We start from the raw sequence: 20,848 nt of genomic DNA on the forward strand, positions 1-20,848 counted from the left end.
CTAACCTTGAAATCCCTCAAATTTATAATCTCATCTTGTTTGGCAAACCTTGAAATGCCTCAAATTTATAATCTCATCTTGTTTGGCAGAGTGTCGTGCTGATAACGTGTTATAAAATAAGCAGAGTGTCGTGCTGATAACGTGTTATAAAACAAGAAAAAATAAAGAAGAAGAGTAGATAGAATAGAGAGAGTGATTCTTATTTCTCTTGAGGAATAATTTACAATGAAGGAAACCCTTCTATTTATAGGAAAATTTGCCCCTAGTTTCACACTAAAAACAAATACATCAAATCCTAATAGATATCAGCTAAATCTTATTAGATAGACATTCACTACAATGTAAATACATTTATAACAATGACTTTATTATCTTAAATTAATACTATTTAATGTAAATATCTTATGCAGATAATTTTTTACAATTTGCTTTGTTTATGAATTTTGAAATCAATAATTTGGCTCGATCCATCTACTAAACAATATAAATAATAGATTCTGTAACAAGTAAATTGAATATTTTTAATAAACTACCAAATTTAAACATATCATTTGAATTCTGGATCTGTTTGTACATTCTGGATAAGATTAAATAAATTTTAATCCTAATACATGGTCAATTTCTTAACCTTTTTAGGATATGTCATTAAGAAATTCAAACTAATCTTATTTTCAATTGAAAACCTCATCTTTTAATAAAGTATTTCAATTAAATACATTCAATTCAAATTTGGAAAAAACTTTTGCATATGTTTTATTTGCCTATTACATAATTAAGTTAACCACATAAGATATGTATCTCTTTGAATTATATACACATCAAACTCAAGTATCACATGTCAGGAAGTTTTACGACTTAGCGAATGCATATATCTAAAGAAAATAACATAATTTATGTAATTAACCTATCTAACTAATAAACAAATAAAAATACTATGTGATTCTCACATTTATTCTAATCTTGGTGGACAAAGTTATCTTATATCTGATGATGTTGGACAAAGTTACCTTGTATATATTGTCGGTGAAAGGTGACAGATACCCTCTGAAATTAGTTGAGCTACACGAAAGCTACAAAGTTACCTTATATTGTTGCTAGTGAAAGATGACAAATTTTCCATGAAATTAGTTGAACAGCAAGAAAGCTGCTCAGACATCATAATTATCTCAAAATAAAATATGCATAATATAAATGGAGGGCAGTTTAGCAATTCAACAGTGAACACTTGATTCAAAAATTCCTTTTGGAACCAAAACATTTGTAATTCTAACATCCCAGTGAGTATCTAAATTCACTCGATCCAATTTCTCCCCTCTCTCTCTAATCTCTCTCTCTCTATATATATATATATCAATCAAAGAGAGTAGCATAATATGTCTATTTACGCAGCCAGCGAATCACAAGAACAATGGTGGCACCTTTATCCTCCGATGAACTCAATTACATGGTTTTCCGATACCTTCATGAATCAGGTTCTTCTATTTTTCTCACTTCCTTTTTTGATAATCGTGGTTTTTGGACAAGCTTTCGCACACCTTTCATGGATACCTGCCATTTTCCACCGACAATTAGTGTTTATATTCGAGCCAGCTTTTGCATAACTCAACTGAATTCACGAAACATCTATCACCTTCCACAACTCACGTTTTTTATCTCTTCTTTTTTGTTTTGATAATCATGGTATTCGGGCCAATTTTTGAACACCTAAACTAAATTTACGGGATACGTGACACCTACCATCAACAACATGGTTTTTTCTTTCTTCCTTTTTTGATAATAGTGGTGTTCGGCCAGCTTCCCCGCACCTGACTAAATACCTGCTACCTCCACCAACAATATTTTTTCTCTCGCTTTTTCTTGATAACTGTGTCAGAGTGAGCTTTTGTACATTTTGACTAAATTAGACTAAATTCACGGAATAAGTGACATTCTCGCCAGCCACATTTTTCCTCTCTCTCTCTTTTCCATGATAAGTGTGTCAGAGCGAATTTTTGTGCACCCCGATTAAATTCACAGAATACGTGACATTCCCACCAGCAACATTTTTTTCTCTCTTTTTAGGGTTCAAATAGCTATAGCTAATCATAATAAATGTTGTTTATAGTTGTTCAACTTGTTTTAATTAAAAGAGTTTTATGTGGTGAATTTATCAGGTCCAGTGGTTTTTTTAAAAAAATCAGTTTCGTTTGAATCGTTTTTGAATGAGTTTAATTGCTTTGATATAATTTACTTGAGTCTAGGGCGTGTAGGGGTAGTATACACTATCCTATAGACCCCCTTGGGTGTGGTGTTGTTGTTATTAGACGAGTTTAATTGCTTTGATATGCTTAGCTGAGTCGAGGGTGTGTTTAGAAAGTAAGGGGTAAGATTTGCGTACATATCACCCTCTATAGAATCCTCTGGGTAGGGTGTTGTTGTTATTATACAAGTTTTATTGTTTTGATATGCGTTACTTGAGCCGAGAGTATGTAGGGGTAAGGTCTGAGTATACACTGCCCTCTACAGACCCCACTGGGTATGTTATTGTTGTTATTAGACGAGTTTTATTGCTTTGATATGCTTTACCTGACAGTGGCGGACCCAGAATTTAAGCATAGTGGGTGCTTAAAAAATTAAAAAGCTAAGAAAAAATAAAAATGACCTCAATGAGGTTCGAACCTGAGTCAACACTTCAAGTTTTCAGTGCACCCAACCAACTTTTTGTTAGAGTGGGGGCTTTTATATGTTTTATACCTATTTTCATATATTTTCTATGTAATTATACCTATTCTGCGTCTAGTTTAGTGGGTGCCGGAGCACCCCAAATTATAACGTAGGTCCGCCCCTATTACTTGAGCCGAGGGTGTGTTTGGAACGTAGGGGAAAGATTTGCGTACACATCACCCTCTCTAGAACCTTTTGGGTATGTGTTATTGTTATTAGACGAGTTTAATTGTTTTGATGTGCTTCAGTTGAGCTGGGGGTGTGTTTAGAACGTAGGGGTAAGATTTGTGTACACATCACCCTCTCTAGAACCTTCTGGGTATGGTGTTGTTGTTATTAGACAAGTTTAATTGTTTGGATATGCTTCACTTGAGCCGAGGGTGTGTTTAGAACGTAGGGATAAGATTTGTGTTTTGATATGCTTTACTTGAGCCGAACGCATGTTTAGAACGTTGGGATAAGATTTGCGTACACATCACCCTCTCTTGAACCTTCTGGGTATGGTGTTGTTGTTGTTAGACAAGTCTAATTATTTTGATATGCTTTACTTGAGCTGAGGGTGTGTTAAGACGTAGGGGTAAGATTTGCATACACATCACCCTCTCTAGAACCTTTTGGGTATGGTGTTGTTGTTATTAGACGAGTTTAGTTGTTTTGATATGCTTTACTTGAGCCGAGGGTGTGTAGGGGTAATTTTTGGCTGAGCACTACCCCCTACTTATGTTGCTCGGACTTGTCAAAAATGTCAACGGGTGGGTGTTGGGTTCGCCAAAAGTAGTGTATTTTTGAAGAATCCGACACGGGTGCGGCATTGAAAGCGAGAGTCTGCGACTTAGCCCTCTACTGATCCCACTGGGCATGTTGTTGTTGTTGTTAGATGAGTTTAATTGCTTTGATATGTTTTACTTAAGTTGAGGGTGTGTAAGGTAAGGTTTGAGTACACACTACCCTCTACAGTACTCGCTGTGTATGTTGTTTTTTTTGTTATTAGACATTTTTAATTGCTTTGATGTGTTTTACTTCAGCTGAGGGTATGTAGAGGTGAGGTTTGGGTATACACTACCCTCTACGGAGCCAACTGGGTATGTTGTTACATGAGTTCAATTGTGTGAAGTAAACATTTTTCTGTAACCATTCTAGTGCATAAAATGTTCTTTGGAGCGAATGGTCTATTGGAAACAACCTTTATACCTCAAAGGTAGGGTTAAGGTCTGCGTGCATACCACCCTCTCTAGACCCCATTGGATGTGTTGTTGTTGTTTGTTAGACGAGTTGAATTCTGGAAAGTAAACATTTTTCTTTATCCATTCTAGTGTATAAGCGTTCTTTCTGAACCGAAGGTCTATTGGAAACAACTTATCTACCTCAAAGGAAGGGGTAAGGTATGTGTGCATACCACCCTCCCTAGACCTCATTGGATATGTTGTTGTTTGTTAGACGAGTTAAATTCTGTAAAGTAAACACTTGTCTATGACCATTCTAGTGCACAAACATTCTTGATGAGACAAGGGTCTATCGGAAAAACCTCTCTAGTCTCTACCTGCACAAGGTAGGGTAAGTTTTGCATACACACAACCCTCCATAGATGCCATTGGATATGTTGTTGCTGTTGTTTGTTAGACGAGTTAAATTTTGCAAAGGAAACATTTTTCTGTAACAATGCTAGTGCGTAATTGTTCTTTCTGAGCCGAGGGTCTATCAGAAACACCCTTTGTAGTCTCCACCTGCACAAGGTAGGGGTAAGGTTAGCATACACGCATGCCCTACTGGGTTTATTCTTGTTGTTATTAGACGAATAAATTCTGTGAAGGAAACATTTTTCTGTAACCATTCTAGTGCATAAAATGTTCTTTCTAAGCCGAGTGTTTACTAGAAACAATCTGTCTACATCAAAAGTGGGAGTAAAGTCTGCGTACAATACCCTTACACTGGATATGTTGTTGTTGTTGTATTCTAGTGCATAAACATTGTCGAGAATAAAATTGACTTCATCCGGTAGTGGTTACTGACTAGGACTGGTTGGGCAATTTGCATCATCAGAAACTGTCCTTTCTTTGCCTCTTTGACAAGGAAGATAGGGCTTTCCTGTATTTTCTTAGTTTTTCTGTTGAAGAAAAGAAATAAAATTGAGAATGAATATTATTCAGATCTACAGCCTTGGCCAAACTGCCACTTAGGTTCAAAAGAACTTCTACAAAAAGTACTTTTGGAGAAACAAATTGTGTTTTGTGTTGTTGCTGCTCAAAAGTACCTTCTTTTTTTTGGCCAAACACCTCAAATGTAAAAGGTGGTCCTTGTTTGTGCTTTTAGTCTCCAAGAAGCCTGGCCAAATAGGCTACTACAAACGTACGGACTCTTATTGTTTCAAAATTTCCAATATTTCGTAAAAATTTCACTGATTACCCCTAGCAGGAATATAACAATCTGAAGGGAACATATTTCAGTGATTAAAAAAGAATGTCTAGTAACAGAGAAATTGCCTAGTTTGGTTGTTTGAATAAGGAATCTAATTGTTAATCATTTATGAATGTGACAGTAAAGGATAAAAAGGACTATTAGTTCCTACAACAACATACCCAGTGTAGTTCCACTAGTGGAGTTCGGAGAGGGTAAGATGGTGTTTACCGGGGGACAAAACTTATGTTGCTAATTTGACTTATATGATTAAAGTGGTGATAGTGGAAGAAAGTATTAATTTTAAATAGCTAGAATGGGCATATCTTGTTACGTTGAAGACACGAATGCTATAGGGCTGTCAGGTGTCCATGTCATGTGCTTTCTGCTTCATTTTCGATTGAACTGCATATTGATTTTCTTTTTTCTGGATGAAATATAATCATCTTTCAGTTTCATGGGCTTCCTAATCTGTAAAAGGATGTTTAGAAGCTCCCATTTTCGTGTTCATTTCAATTATTGGTTTAGTTTTTGCATGCTGTATGGGGCATTAGAACAGTCGTTCCTGATTATTCAGAGAATAAAAAGGAAAGTTATAATAAAAAGATTGAGACAATTATGAAATCCATTCAGCCTCTTTACTTGATTGAACGGCCAAAATTTCAGTTACTTTTAGTGATCTTCCAAGGTGGTCAAGGCACTCTAGTTTATGGTTGGTCCTTTATGATACCAGCTGTTGCTTCAGTTGAATATGTTTGCTAATAGGCTGGTGGCACCCGACATTGATCATGATGGACTAGTACGGTAGTATCTAATCAGTCTACTGGTTTTGCTGATATTTCTTTTCAGGATTTTCACATGCAGCATTTACTTTTGGCTACGAGGCAGAGGTCAATAAGAGCACGATAGATGGAAATCTAGTTCCTCCTGGCGCTCTTGTTAAATTTGTGCAAAAGGGTATTCAGTATCTTGAACTAGAAACAAATTTGAGTAATGTAATGCAAACATTTTGATATTCTGATTTTTTGTGCCTGAAGTTTAGCTGTTTTGATAACTCTGAACTAACCAAAAATAACTAAGGAATGCAGGATGATACCAATATGGATGAAGACTTCCAGTTTCTACAACCTTTTGATCTAATTACGAAGAATGTAGATGAGCTGCAAAAAATAATAAAAGACAAAAAAGAAAAGCTTCAGAAAGATAAACCTACGCAGAATGATAAGGCGAATGCTGACCATGAAAGGGACCACGAACGAGAACCTGCAAGAGAAAGGGAGAAGGAGAAACAACAGAAGGAAAAAGAGCGAGAACCTGCAAGAGAAAGGGAGAAGGAGAAACAACATAAGGAAAAAGAGCGAGAACCTGCAAGAGAAAGGGAGAAAGAGAAACAACAGAAGGGAAAAGAGCTAGAACGGAACAGAGAAAGGAGTGAAAAGAACAAGGAGATAGAAAAGCGCAAAGAAAAAGAAAAGCCACGCGAGGATATTATGGATTCAGAGCCGAGTGGAGGAAAAGAGGCTGCCGAACGTGAGGAAAATAGAAAAGCTGGAGGTAATACATTCCCACTGCGGCTTATTTGCAGCTTATTTGCTACTCGTATGAGCTTTATAGATGCAGGATATTTTGAGCATGCAGCTGATACTTCTACACTTCTCTTTGTTAGTCTTGTGACACTAAGTTTTGCTTTTGTTGATTTGCAAAATAGATTTGGAGCCAATGGATATCTGCACAGTCTCAACCTCTTTGCCGTATGAAATTCCTAGCTGTGATGTAATGGTTTTGGAAGGACATACATCTGAGGTTCGACTACACGTCTATAAAGTTCTAGTCTGCCATGATTTCTCAATAGGTCCTATGACCTATATGTATCGTCTCTTTTTTCTGTCTTCTATAATTTTCTCTTGTTCCTTAACTCATGCCAGGTTTTTGCTTGTGCTTGGAGTCCAGAAGGGTCACTTCTTGCAACTGGGTAAGCATTAGTACCATTTCCTTCTTTTGTTGCTCTCGTATGTGAATCAGCTCATGTTTATATTCATACTTCTGGTTCTAATTCTCCTATAAGTTTACGACTTTGGAAATAATCATCATAAGCACTGGGACTTTGAAATAATCATGGCTTTTGTTTCCATATTTTTGCTTCTTATTCTCTTGCAACATCAATCTGTTCAAGGATAGTTACTTCATTTTAAAAATTCTGTGCAGAACCACTGTTTTCCTCTTTGAAATGCTTTAGACATAGTAATATTTATGCACAGATGTTCCTATGTACTCCATTCTCTTCTTTCTTATGGAATTGTGATATACGAAGGAGATTCTCACTCTAGGAAAGCAGATTAACCTAGGAGAAATATGTTTTTTTGCGATAAAGCAAACATCACACCGCCGAAAAGCAAAATGAACGGAAATGAAAAGTCAACAAGAACTATTCTGTTGAAGTATGGAGACCCATCACCGACAATTTATCAGTTCTTTAATATGGAAAGGATAACTATAACTACTTCTACCAGTCTTGTGGGGGCTACAAAGTCTTAGTTTTTGAAAATATATTATTAAGTATTTCGTGCAAAGATGAAATTGTCATCTTCTTTACAGATTACTGGACTGTGCTATACCAAGCTGGTTATAAATATTTGCCTTGGCTCCTCAATTAGCATATATCTGGTCATATGACTTCCGATCATGTAGAGTACTAGAATTGTATTCCAAATTAGTTCTCCGAAATGAATTGGAAAATTTTGACAATGATGTGTACCCTCCCCAGACCTCACTTGTGGCATTACACTGATTTGTTGTTGTTGTTGATATGTCCTTATCAACTGCAGTAATTTGCTCTGTTAGGATCAGTTTTATCTACCTTGCCACTGTAATGTTGGTCGATGATATTGTGATAGTATCATGTGGTTAAATAGTTCTATGATAATAACATGTATGTCTAGTATGTGGTTAAATAGTTCTATGATAATGTCACTTATGTCTTTTGATTACTGGGTTTGTTTTTACTAATTGGGTCCATCTATTTGCCCTAGCCCCCTACTTTCCGATATGTTCTAAAAGGTCAAATTCTTTGAAGTGGTTTTTCCTTAGATAAAAGTTTGATAGTAGTTTTACACTCTTCTAAGGAACCATCCTTCTTATAGCTAACCATATGTAATATTAAGTTAGGTCTGGAGACTCTACTGCTAGAATTTGGACTATTGGAGATGGTCCATGTAACTCTGCTATCCAAAGTGGGCCATCAAATGTTGTGGTTTTAAAGCATTTGAAAAGTCGAGCTAATGAGGAAATCATGGATGTTACAACAATTGATTGGAATGTGAGTTTTCTGCTGCTATTTTGGGCGAACTTGTGTTGTTCTATACTTTTCTAGTAGACTTTCTGAAATTAGACTGCATTGCTTGTAGTTACCAATTTCATTTTATTGTTATTATTCGATCTTGTATTTATGACTTCTTCTTGTGCAGAGCGAGGGTACCCTGCTTGCAACAGGTTCTTATGATGGCAAAGCTAGAATCTGGAACCGAGCTGGTAAGGGCATGGAGGAAAAACTTGTTTTGAAAATTGAATGTATAAATTAGCCATTGGAAAAATATGGTTCCGGAAATGTGTTTGCTAGTTTGTTTTTTGGATTATTTTCATAATAATGCCACCACTGTTCATGTCTTGTTTATCTGATTGAAACTAATAGGCACCAAGAAACAATCCATATTCTTATCTATTGGGAACTAAAGGTACCCAAAAATAATCCATATTCTTGTAACTGATATGATTTTTGCTATGGCGAATCAGTTGACCCATTAGATAACTGTACTCAAAAGCATTTAACCGATGTTTTCAGTTACCTTTCTTTAGCTTCCTTTTGTAGAGAAAAGTTTTCCCAGAGTTTTCATATGCAGCTATGAGGCAGGCTGGGAAATAAGTTTATTTTTTAGGACAATATTTAAAGGTTTGGAAAGTCCATAAATCATGTTAGGATACCCCTGGTTCATAATTGAGTTTTATTCCAGTAACCTCTCTGAGCTTTTTCAGAAAACTTGAATGTATAATTGTAAATAAGTTCCAGGTAGGTAGCCACTCGAGCTGTGGCAGTCACTAGGGTGTACTGTTGGCATGTTAGTTCTCAACCTTGAGAAAGCTCATCACTTTATTAACAACAAAAAAAACTTGAGAAAGCTTTCTTTCTCTTAATGGATCTTTTCTATCTTAATTTTCACTACATGAAGAATTCGCATGGCTATTGAAATAAGCATCTGTAAATTCAAAAACTTATGAGACAGTTTATACTTGGTGCTCAAACTTGATATGTCATCCTCTCCAAATTTTGTATTTTACCGTCTAAACAATTCAAGAATGTCGAGTCCTTCCCATTGTTTTCCTTAGAATTTCTTTGCTTTAGCCTTTTCACTAATTGGCAAGTTATTCAGTCTTGCAGTTGTTCTAATACTCGTGTTGTAGTCGTGTCATCAAACTGGATTGTTTTTTCAGTCATGTAAGTTCTGTTTAGGTTTCTTGGAATTTACTGTTCATGGCACCTTTATCATCTTATAATGTCCTGTCTGGTGTCTTACTGATATCCATGACCAATCCTATAACTAAATTTTTATCCAGGGGAATTGGTTAGTACTCTTAATAAACATAAAGGGCCAATCTTTTGTTTGAAGTGGAACAAGAAAGGTGATTATCTCCTTAGCGGTAGTTTTGATAAAACTGTCGTTGTTTGGGATGTGAATGATGGCGAATGGAAGCAGCAATATGAATTTCATTCAGGTGTTTTCTTGCCCTTGTTCTGTCTTATTTCTGCTTTATATTTTACATCATATCTTGGCAAGGATATTTTGTTTTGTTTTGCATATTTTCTCACTGTTGTTATACAACCCCATTCAGGTCCGACGCTTGATGTTGATTGGCGAAACAACACTTATTTCGCAACCAGCTCCACTGATAAGATGATTCACGTTTGTAAAGTTGGGGAGCATCGACCAATCAAAACATTCTCAGGACATCAGGTGTGGTCCAGTTGCTTTTTGTTGGAAAATCTCATTCAATAAGTATTTGGTTGCCATTGGAGGGTTGAAGCTTGTCAAGAACATTAAATTGGATCGGTGTACATTTTTGCTTTATCTCTTTGATGTATGTGCAATGATTACTACAGAATACCGATTAACGAGATGTGCTAAATAATTCGTTTTCTTGGTCACAAAACAATTGGTTTTATGTTATCAAAACTGTTATTTCATCAAATAAAACAAGGTACTGATTTACAACACACGAGAGCCACTCAAATAATCATGCTTTTACTTTCTCATGTGGTTTTTATCATAACAATTCCAGTTCAAAATCTTTTGTGCTCATTTCCTTATGAAACTGTTTGTGCTAAGTGCAAACTTAAGTACCAGTCGAACACTGAACCTTAGCATGCTATACTTAATTGGAACATTGATGTATCCTTCGTGAATATCTCAAGTATTGTTGACTTCGCCATTGCAGAATGAAGTCAATACTATCAAGTGGACCCCCACGGGTTCCCTGCTGGCCTCATGCTCTGATGATCACACAGCTAAGGTAATTCCTATCTTGTCCTTCTAAAGCAGGTGAAGCATTCGGGGGGAGGGGAGGAGAGAAGCCGCAGCTAAAGTAGACCCTTGCCTCCACATGTTTCAGAAAATTCCTTTCTACAGTGTTCTAAGCACCCGTGAATATTTATTTAGGTTCTGAACTCATGTATTAGTTATGTTCATGCATCTTATTGTCTTTTTCTTCTGGTCATTCCTTGCCATTTGATTTTTATCTTATCAGAAAGTCCCCTATTTATGTCTTTATTATGAAATATTGGAACTTGCAGTTGTTGCTCCAAAAGCAAGATCAGCTTAATTAAGTCCGGCAGAGAGAGTTAATTTGATTATTGATACTATATAAACTCTTAGTTTCACCTTTTGTCTCGTGGTAAGAGTGCAAATCGTGATGTGTGGGTTAGGCTCATGTGACGTTTCGAACCATACTGCAGACATATGCTTGGTATTTTTAAGTGGAGAAGGGTAGAACGGCGGTGCAGTGCGCCACTGGCCCTCGTGGATTTCTTGGTTATCAGAAGAGAAATCTGCATTTCCTATATTCCTAAACCTTGAATGAATAGGGACAACGGAGTCAACAAATTACAGAAGTCCAGATTAGAGAAAGTTGAATTTTAGCTTCACCTTTTCCTATGCTGGGACTTTGAACATGTTGTTTCCAATAATTCTGTTTATTATGTTGTATATAATAAAATTGGTCAGCAATTCGTTCGTTCTGTGCAGATATGGAGCATGAAACAGGATTCTTGCTTGCATGATTTCAAAGGACATCGCAAAGTATGACATATAACAGAATGATTTCATCTGAAAGTCTTCTATTTTGCTATTCTTTCTTTTTTTTTTGTGGTCTTCGTTTATTCATTTAAGCAAATCAGAAATCAGCCGTTGACTATAATGTTTTTTGTAAGGCAATATATACCATCGAATGGAGTCCGACTGGCGCTGGTTCAAGCAATCCGAATAAACAGCTGTTGCTGGCTAGGTATTCTATCTATTGCTACCAGTCATGTTCACAGTGTTTTTTCTACCATAACTTTTTTTCACATGTGGTGGTAACACAAGGTTCTCGGTTATATATTAGATATCAGTGTCAATTATGTTTGGTTCCATTGTTCATAGCTAAGCACTGAAGGTTATAAGAATGATATATCATGTTGAAAACCACCACCATATATCTAAGCTTAAGTCTGGTATGTTATATACATTAAACTTACGTGTCAAAAGTAATGTTTCTTTAAGCTTCATTTTCATTCAAACACCAGGATATAAAACAAAGCATATACAGCAACAGTTTTGAACTTTATCCTCAAGTGATCGGTGGAGTTAGATGTAATCTGAAGAGTTATTCAAGACCATGGCTCTGATTGTACTTTAGGCTTCTAGTTGAATCAAATTTGTATGCCATATAGCAATTTTAGGGTTTAGGGAAGGATGGTGCCTGCTAGTTAGTAGTTACATTTTTCTAGGCAAATTTGTCCGATATCCTTGATGCTCCGATTCTTTAGATAGAGGAGACTAGGAGTAATAGGATGTTTGAACCAATAAGTCCATTGCTTGATTCTGGTACCCAAAATCCCAACCAGGAAGGAATTTAAATCCTGCTAACTTCTATCCTGAACCTGAAACATTGTCCATAAGCAAATCCATAGGGTCTTCGCTGTGCAGGTAAGCCTTCTGTTCGGTTAGATAAGATTTATTTATGCCTTCTGTTCGGTTAGGTTAGATTTATTCATGTTAAATTCAAGTAATCTTGCAGGTGTAATGGATTGTTTCATCTTGGAAAGAGACTTGGTTTGGGGAATTGGGTTGGGAAATGAATCCTGGATTATGATCCCCACCTAATTAGAGTGCAATTGAAAATTTTAACCCTTAAATATAAATTAACCCCTTTCCATATTTTCTCGTTTCAATCATCATCCTCTCCCTGGATCAATGCCTCTACCTTATTCTGCCTCCCTTGACACCACCTCTTTCACTGTTTCACAGCTTCACTTCTTCTTCCTCCCCTTTATATAACAGGCCTGTTGTTCCCTTCTCCTTCTCACCGCTTCACACACACACACACACACAACCCACACACACATAAAGAACAAAAAAGGCGAAGAAAAAAAAGAAAATACCATCCATTCACCTACATTGATATCCCTTCCTTGCCTGACCGATTGCCTTCCACTGGGCTAGTTTGTTCGTAACTTACTGTTCCACTAGGTACCTGCGGTTACTCTGCCTACCAAGGTTTAGGCAGATAGGAGTAGATCATCTAAAGCTTTTTGTCCTTTCTAGGATTTGAATTCTAGTCTCCCATGATCTTCACTCACTTCATTGCTCGCTAGTTTACAGCTTTGGGTGTATTGTGGCTGACTTACCTCTCTAGTTTTTTTTTTCTTGGGGTACAGTGTTGTCAAAGTTGTGCTTAAGCACTGAAGCAAGGCTCAAAATGTGGTGAGTGCTTTGCGTCGCTTAATGTGCGTTTCAGTGACACCTGCAAGGCTCTGAGACATTCTTTTCCTTGCCAATGAGTTTTACTTTAGAGCCCCAAGAGTTGAGTTTCAAATGTGGTATGATTGCAATCTGGCCCGTAATCCCCTTGTGAGTAAAAGTGATACAGTTTCACTTTAAACGTCCAGCAAATGGATGCTTGGTGTGGGCAAACTCCAAAAAGAGATCTAATGTATCACAGCTAACCTTTTAGTTCTTCGAGCTTACTGGTTTTGTTTTATTGTCTGTCTGTGTAGTGCTTCATTTGACTCTACCGTGAAGCTATGGGATGTTGAACTAGGGCGTCTTCTTCAAAACTTAGACGGTCACAGGTAATGGATGTGAACTCATTATGTCTATTTGGAACAGATACAGGATATATTAAGGCACTCTAAATAAAATTATATCATAAAAGAAATATTTCCTGCTTGAATTGAAAGTGGCAACGTACCACTTTCTGATTTTCAACTGACAGGCTCGAGTATTATGGGGTTTGTTTACTCGTACTCAGAACTATCGGTACCTATAAATGTGTATCGTTCTTTTTGATCATCTAATCTTTGTATCGTTCTTTTTGTTGGATGTTTTTGTTTTGTACTAAGTAGGTTCTCTTCCAATTTGTACCCAGGCAACCTGTTTACTCTATTGCATTTAGTCCGAATGCTGAGTACTTGGCAAGTGGATCATTGGATAAATGCTTGAATATATGGTCAGTGAAGGAAGCTAAGATTGTAAGAACTTACAAAGGCGGTGGCGGTATTTTTGAAGTGTGTTGGAACAAGGACGGAAACAAGGTTGCAGTTTCTTATGCAGACAATGCGGTTTGTGTGTTTGATATTCGACTGTAGAGGCTGAGGAATAGCTTTGAAGGACTTGGGAACACCAGCAGGAATTTCACAATTCAAGAAACTCTGCGTTGTAGAAATGCAGAACTATTGGGGTGTCTAGTTACCTGCATTGGGGCCGACTAAATTACTACGGCACATGATTTAAACTTAGGGTTGTTGTTGTAAAAATGCAGAACTATTGAAGCTCAAACTAGCATATGTGAAGTCTCATTGTAAATAAGTTCTTTTGTGGTTTCTTGCTAGGTGTCTGGTTACCTGCATTGAGGCTCGACTAAACTATTACGGCACATGATCTAAACTTAGGGTTGCTGTTGTTGCTCGTGAAAAATTGTCATGGCTGTGATTATTCTGATTAGATGTAATATTAGTCACATTGTCAATTCCTTGTTCAAAATTGTGCCCAAAAACCTGAGGGATCGTTTGGTTCTCAAAGAAGTTATATTGGCGGGAATTATAATATAGGGATTTAAAATATATTACTTTAGTTTCTTTTTGATTTTAAATGAGGTGTGTGCATGCTTGGACAACCCTTTCCTCCCCATCTTTTATATCTTACATTTGTAACTTTTGCTTTGGTATATGCATGAATCTACCTCACCCAGGCAGTGGAAGGCCTGCCTACACGCTACTTTCCCAGACTTCACTTGTGGAGTTTTACTGGGTACGTTATTGTTGCCACGTACATGTAAATAATCATCTTTTGAAAAGTAGAAAGATTTCAGATCACATATCAAACACATGGGATGATATCAAACATTAGAGCACAAAAACACGTACTCTTTTCTTTCGTTGCTTTATCAATTATCTAGAGGTTTTTTTATTGGCTTAACACAACTAGCTTTTTAAACTTATCAAAGTATTTCATTTTAGACACTTGAACTGAACCTTGCTTCAATTGAACACTTCAACTCCTAATAAAGTGTTACAAAACCTTTTTGCTAGTGTTTTCATTCATCTATCAAATAGGTTAGCCACATAAAATAGGTCATTCCTTTCATTAGTCGAAGGGTTTGTACAACTTCCCCCTTACTTGTCGGTGCTCATAGGGCTTTCATTTTAAACACTCGAACTGAACCTTGCTTCAATTGAACACTTCAACACTGAATAAAGTGTTTCAAAACCTTTTTGCTAGTGTTTTCACTCATCTATCAAATAGGTTAGCCACATAAAATAGGTCATTCCTTTCATTAGTAGAAGGGTGAGTACAACTTCCCCCTTACTTGTCAGTGTTCATAGGGATTTCATTCTATTTGTCTCAATGGATTGTAAACTTCTAAAGGGATTTCATTATATTTGTCTCAATAGATAGTAAAATTCCAAGCATTTTTTACTTGAGGTTGATGTGTTAGAAACTTATTGATTTCTGTCATGTTTCATCCTACCTTATTAAGTTTGTATTAGGTTAAATTTTTTAATTAATGTTAATTGTCTAACATGGAAAAAAAAATTACTTTTATAAGTTCCAAAACCAACGAAGTTTAATTTTATACATACTAAAACCATTTTAAGCTAGGTAACCAAACAACAACATACTGAATGTATTCCGACAAAGTGGTGTCTAGGGAGGTAGAGTGTAAGCAGTCCATATCACTATCTCAGAGGTGAGGTAGAGGTTGTTTTCGATAGACCCTCGACTCAAGACAAAAGAAGCTAGGCAACCAAAGAGAACTGCAATAGGAGTACAGTACTGCAAATGAAGGTAATAAATACTGTATACATTCACAAATTTTCATATAGTATTCTGAAGTTGTTTCCAGCTTATTACAAGATGTGACATAGTACAAAAATGCAAAGACATTTCAAAATTATTTTATTTAGCTATGTGTATAAGTTTCATACATCATGAGGATTATACCAAATCTACTACAATGATGTCCTCAAAGCAGCATGAGCCAGCACCAAGAAGGCAGTTCACCTCTTCCAAGTATCATCATAATGTGCCATACCGATTTCCAAGCATATACCCGAGATACAATTATGTAGTATCTTCAAAGAAAGAATCCGGTATTTCTTGAGGAGAAAACAACGTTGAAACACATTTGAACTGTTACAGGAAAATCATACAGAGTTCACATCAGATGACAAAACTATGCAGGCACTTACAACAAAAAAAGCCAATTATCAACATACGTGGATTGATACCTTATGCAGCTTGTATTTGTCCCTCACAGCTACCAAAGTAGCTCCTCTTCTGCTTAATTGCAGATCATGTATGATAAGAACACATTCCTTTAGATCTGCTGCTTTATATCCAGAGCAATGTCGAAGGGCCAGACTCTATAGAAATGGATAGAGTTAATTCAGCACTTCAATATATAAAGTAACTAAACTTAAGAGAACTTTGAATAAATCCGCACCCAAGGATGTGACTTTGGTTGTAATGTGAACCTTGAAAGGAATATCACAGCAGCAGCAACCAAAGAAGGCAAGAATCTCACACAGTTGTAATCCAATAAACTTAACTCAGCTAGGTAGTAGCCTAGAAACTCTAACTGCAAATCGGGGTTCTGTAAAAGGCGGAAAGAATATAAAATAAGCAACCACTTAACAGAAACACAGTTGAATGGAAAATGATAATTATGTTATATTTGTGTACTTACTTTACTATCTTCTTGAGCAACTCTAGCTAATCGTCTGCATACCGAGGAAAAAAGAACAAACATATCAGTCAAGGAACCTTAATTGTTCTTTAACAAGTGCTCCTCTACTTATTCATTAAACAATGAGACCTACCGGAGAAATGTTTTGGTTGTGGGAGTACCCATTTCAAATTTGAGTGATTGTAGCACACTAGCTTCCATCTTCACGACATCTTTCTTCATATATGTATTGGCTGTAATGTAACAAAAATCCTTGACATGTGGAGGCTTGATTTCCTCATACTTCCTGATCATAATCAATAGATGATATTAGATTCATAAGCAAACTTACACACAATATGGTGTCAATACCAGGGAATAAAACCAATGCTTGCATTTGATACTTACGCAGCGATAAGCATACAAGAAACACCCAAAAGCTGAAGTCTTTGCCTAGGGATGAGATTCAGTGATAAGAATCTGTCAATGTGAGAAACGGTAAGATATAATGTGTCCGGAAGAAGCTTGTATTCCTCTGCAACTTCCACCAGCCAGTCAACCAACACCCCTCTCATATTTGCATTCACATCCTTCTGAACCTTCTCAAGGTAATCAGGCAATGGTCTTCTCTTTTTCTCAATCTGATTTGTAAAATGCAGAGTTAGTCAAGAACTCAAAAAGCCCAGATATCAATAACTTGTTAAAGTACTGCACAAGCCCAAACAACTTTCACATGGCTAGAAATCAAGATCTGATAATTCAATGATATTAACCTTGCCTATGGAGTACCTAAGCAAGGAGATTGAATGCTCTAAATGAAGTGAAGCGATTTAAGTATCATCCAAAATGCTCCAGACTAGGTGCTACACACTTATCTTTTGTTGACGACCTACTCCAGTTCTCCAAAAGAGACTTATTGTTTGTTTTAAGGATTTTTCAGCAGCTTCCGGGTTAATGGCTAACAGCAGAAGAGCTCTATATATTTCGGGTGTCACTCAAACTACTCAAGATAAAATTTTGCAGCACCTAGGTTTCCCAAAAGGAAAGCTCCCCTTTGAGCACCTAGGAATACCCCTATCAACTAAAAAACTGCCCCTCACCCAAGGGCAACCATTGAATACCGAGATGGTTGCAAGGATCTCATCTTGAACTGCAAAAAGATTTCCTATATGGTGGAAGGGCTCAACTAGCACAACACAACAACAACAAACCCAGTGTATTCCCACCTAGTGGGGTCTGGGGGGGGTAAGATGTACGCAGTCCATACCTCTACCTCTGATGAAGTAGAAAGGCTGTTTCCGAAAGACCCCCGGCTCAAGGCACGAGATACCACACAAACACATAGTAAAGCACAGAAGCAGATTACATAACATAAATACGGCACCCATAAGTATTATAAAACAGAGGAAAGCAGAGGAAAGCACACAGATTCGTAATAAAATATGGAACACGGAATCATAATAGGAATAAAACCCCCACCAAGTAATTCCCTACACTAGCGACCCAAACTGGCCCTAATCCTCTGCCATAATTCGCGTCTTCCAGATTTTCCTATCTAGGGTCATGTCCTCGGTGAGCTGTAACTGTTCCATGTCCCGCCTAATCACCTCACCCCAGTACTTCTTCGGCCTACCCCTACCCCGCCTAAAACCATCCAACGCTAGCCTCTCACACCTACGGACCGGGGCATCCATGTCCCTCCTCTTCACGTGTCCGAACCATCTCAATCGTGCTTCCCGCATCTTGCACTTCACTGAAGTCACACCAACCTTCTCCCGGATAGTCTCATTCCGAACTCTATCTCCTCTAGTCAGTCCACACATCCAGCGCAACATCCGCATTTCTGCCACCTTCATTTTTTGGATGTGAGAGTTCTTAACTGGCCAACACTCCGCTCCATACAGCAAGGCCGGACGGACTACCACCCTGTAGAATTTGCCTTTAGTGCAAGGGGTCTGATCAATATAAAACTATGGGACAAAGCAGCTATCGATAAAGCTTGGTGGGATATTGAACATAAGACTCACAAAATGTGGATTAGATGGATCCTCAGCTACTACATCAAGAAACAACAACCATGCTAAGAACCCTCAACAGGTGTCTTGGATGGTCAGACAATTCTTCGAGGCAAGAGAATCATTGTTACAGGGGCAATCAAGAACATCAATGGCAGATCAAAGATTTTCATTAAAGGGTTCAATAAAAATAGAAATATAGTACTTTGGATTTGAACTTGAAACCTCAAAGTGAATTTTGATCCACCTAAACCACTGAGCCAACCTCTTGTAGTTTTTTGATGAAGAGGTTCAGGTGAACCCCCTCACCCTCCTCTAGATCCACCCCAATCAAGATCTGGCTCTGATTACAGAACCAAGCAATTTTACGTACGCATATTCGGTGAGCATACCATGATTCCCCCGAAATGCCTTATGTATGCTAATGATGCTAGACCAAAAGCAGTGAGGGAAATTGCATACATATGCATCGTACGAGCTTCCACTAGAATACAAGCTACATTTCAAACTTTTCTTTTTGTAATTCTAAAGCTTAGCCCTATGTTGTGTAAGTCCATCACTTCAAGATAGCTTGCAGTAATAAGATGAGCTATGGATCCTTTTGTTTTGATACTTCAGTGATTAATAAAATCATTAGTTAACCAAAAAATATGATATTAACCACCACAAAAATGCCAAAATGTAATCTTTAATATGCCAATTTGAAAAAATCAACCATAAGTAACCAAATCAAGCTCTTCTAGTTAAGACCTAATTAAACATTTGACTTCTTAATTCTTTTACTATGGATGGAAATCAAGATTTGATAATTCGGTTGTCATGGAGTGGTAAGTACTCCATTATTCTTAACTTGAAGGATCAGGTTCAAACCCTTGGTATGGAATCACCTTTGATAGGAAGCACTTTACCGGCATAACAAAACTTTCCGGCACAAATCAAGATTAGCAAGCAACAGATACGAAACTCTATACCAAGACTAGGATAAATAATTCAATGATATTAACCACAACTCAATTGTCAAAAGTCATTCTTTGATGTGCCCATTTGCAAAAATCATCCATAAGAAAACAATCAAACTCTATTAAGTAAGACCCAATTAAACATTTATCTTATTAATTCTTTTACTATGGATGGAAATAAGATTTGATAATTCAATGATATAATCCACAACCCAATTGCCAAAATCCAATCTTTAATGTGCCCATTTGCAAAAAAAAACATCCCAAATATTAACTCTTAATTCTTTTAATCATCAAGATCAAAATGATTAAGATTCAGATATTCCTTAAGCGCAAACAAACAAGGCCTAAAACAATACACAAAATTCAATCTTTAATGTGCCCATTTGCAAAAGTCATCCAAAAGAAACTAAATCAAGCTCAATTAAGTAATACCCAATTAAACACTTAACTTCTTAATTCTTTAACTCCGGTAACATTAAGTGCAAACAAATAAGGCGTAAGATTATCAAAAAGACTAAAAACACTAACCTCCATTTGACTAAGATAGTCAAAAATATCATGAGCATAAGCGCTACACATCTGTGGGTCATCATCCAATTTACCATCATCAACATCAACTTCCTTTCCTTTTTCAACGACACATCTTTTCACTTTCCTCTTAGTAGTAATCCGTTTACTTTGATTGACACCCACATTGGATAAATCTTGAAGTTCACCCAATACAACTCTCTTCTTGTTGGGTTGTTGTAAGTGTTGCACCATTGCTTCTGCTGCCCTTTTCTTGGCCAGCCTTGTTACTCTTACACTGTTTTCTTGATCTGCCATTGCTTCTTACTCTCTTGGATGTGGGTGGGGGGTAAGAGTGGGGTGGGGTGGGGTGGGTGAGGAATGGAAAGGGAGATTGTTGTGTGTATATATACATGGATGCCATTTTCATTTTTTTGAGGGAAATTTTTGAGTTTGGCGCTATGTTGGGTGGCAATATGGTTCTTTTTGAGATTTTTAAGAATTGGGAATTGTTGTTTAAGGTGGAGTTGTGTTGTTGGGGGAAATATTTGGTTAATTGAATTTTTTAGGAAGTTGAGTTTTGGGTTTCCCTCCATATTCAGCCGCTTAGGGAAATAGCACTCACGATGTCATAATGCAATGTTTGAATAGTACTTCCTCCTTTCCATTTTCACTTGTTTACTGTTGATTTAACATATGAAAGAGAGTCTAGGAGTATTAAAAGGTCATATTTTTAAGTCTTTAAAATAAGTATTTGATAAAAATATAAGATAAAATTGTATACAATATATC

General features: G+C 36.9%; 2 protein-coding genes across 2 annotated transcripts; one reads left to right on the forward strand and one right to left on the reverse strand.

Annotated features, from left to right (window-relative positions):
• The first annotated feature begins 1,129 nt into the window (after positions 1–1,129).
• LOC107850959 (WD40 repeat-containing protein HOS15) lies at positions 1,130–14,467 on the forward strand. Its single transcript, XM_016695820.2, has 15 exons — positions 1,130–1,277; positions 1,390–1,472; positions 5,947–6,092; positions 6,186–6,651; positions 6,806–6,900; positions 7,023–7,069; positions 8,263–8,413; positions 8,562–8,625; positions 9,706–9,864; positions 9,982–10,103; positions 10,585–10,659; positions 11,391–11,444; positions 11,576–11,649; positions 13,403–13,477; positions 13,774–14,467. Exons 2-15 carry the CDS (start codon positions 1,409–1,411, stop codon positions 13,991–13,993), a joined length of 1,812 nt encoding a protein of 603 aa, XP_016551306.1. The 5' UTR covers positions 1,130–1,277; positions 1,390–1,408; the 3' UTR covers positions 13,994–14,467.
• Positions 14,468–15,686: 1,219 nt separating this feature from the next.
• On the reverse strand, positions 15,687–20,682 carry LOC107849572 (G2/mitotic-specific cyclin C13-1). The gene is made up of 7 exons (XM_016694129.2): positions 20,078–20,682; positions 16,981–17,213; positions 16,727–16,879; positions 16,594–16,627; positions 16,351–16,500; positions 16,136–16,270; positions 15,687–16,037 (listed from the first exon to the last, which is right to left on the reverse strand). Exons 1-7 carry the CDS (start codon positions 20,372–20,374, stop codon positions 15,969–15,971), a joined length of 1,071 nt encoding a protein of 356 aa, XP_016549615.1. The 5' UTR covers positions 20,375–20,682; the 3' UTR covers positions 15,687–15,968.
• Between the last annotated feature and the right edge of the window lie 166 nt (positions 20,683–20,848).

Source organism: Capsicum annuum, chromosome 12 (genome assembly GCF_002878395.1).
Source record: "Capsicum annuum cultivar UCD-10X-F1 chromosome 12, UCD10Xv1.1, whole genome shotgun sequence".
In the NCBI taxonomy this organism is placed as follows: Eukaryota; Viridiplantae; Streptophyta; class Magnoliopsida; order Solanales; family Solanaceae; genus Capsicum; species Capsicum annuum.

Excerpts from the sequence above, each read along its gene's own strand:
- LOC107850959 (XM_016695820.2), top strand. The coding sequence starts at position 1,409 with ATGGTGGCACCTTTATCCTCCGATGAACTCAATTACATGGTTTTCCGA. Across the intron at positions 6,652-6,805 it reads GGAAAATAGAAAAGCTGGAG|ATTTGGAGCCAATGGATATC; the intron begins GTAATACATTCC and ends TTTGCAAAATAG. Across the intron at positions 13,478-13,773 it reads CAAAACTTAGACGGTCACAG|GCAACCTGTTTACTCTATTG; the intron begins GTAATGGATGTG and ends ATTTGTACCCAG.
- LOC107849572 (XM_016694129.2), bottom strand. The coding sequence starts at position 20,374 with ATGGCAGATCAAGAAAACAGTGTAAGAGTAACAAGGCTGGCCAAGAAA. Across the intron at positions 16,271-16,350 it reads AACCAAAGTCACATCCTTGG|AGTCTGGCCCTTCGACATTG; the intron begins GTGCGGATTTAT and ends CCATTTCTATAG. Across the intron at positions 16,038-16,135 it reads ACAAATACAAGCTGCATAAG|TTCAAATGTGTTTCAACGTT; the intron begins GTATCAATCCAC and ends TTCCTGTAACAG.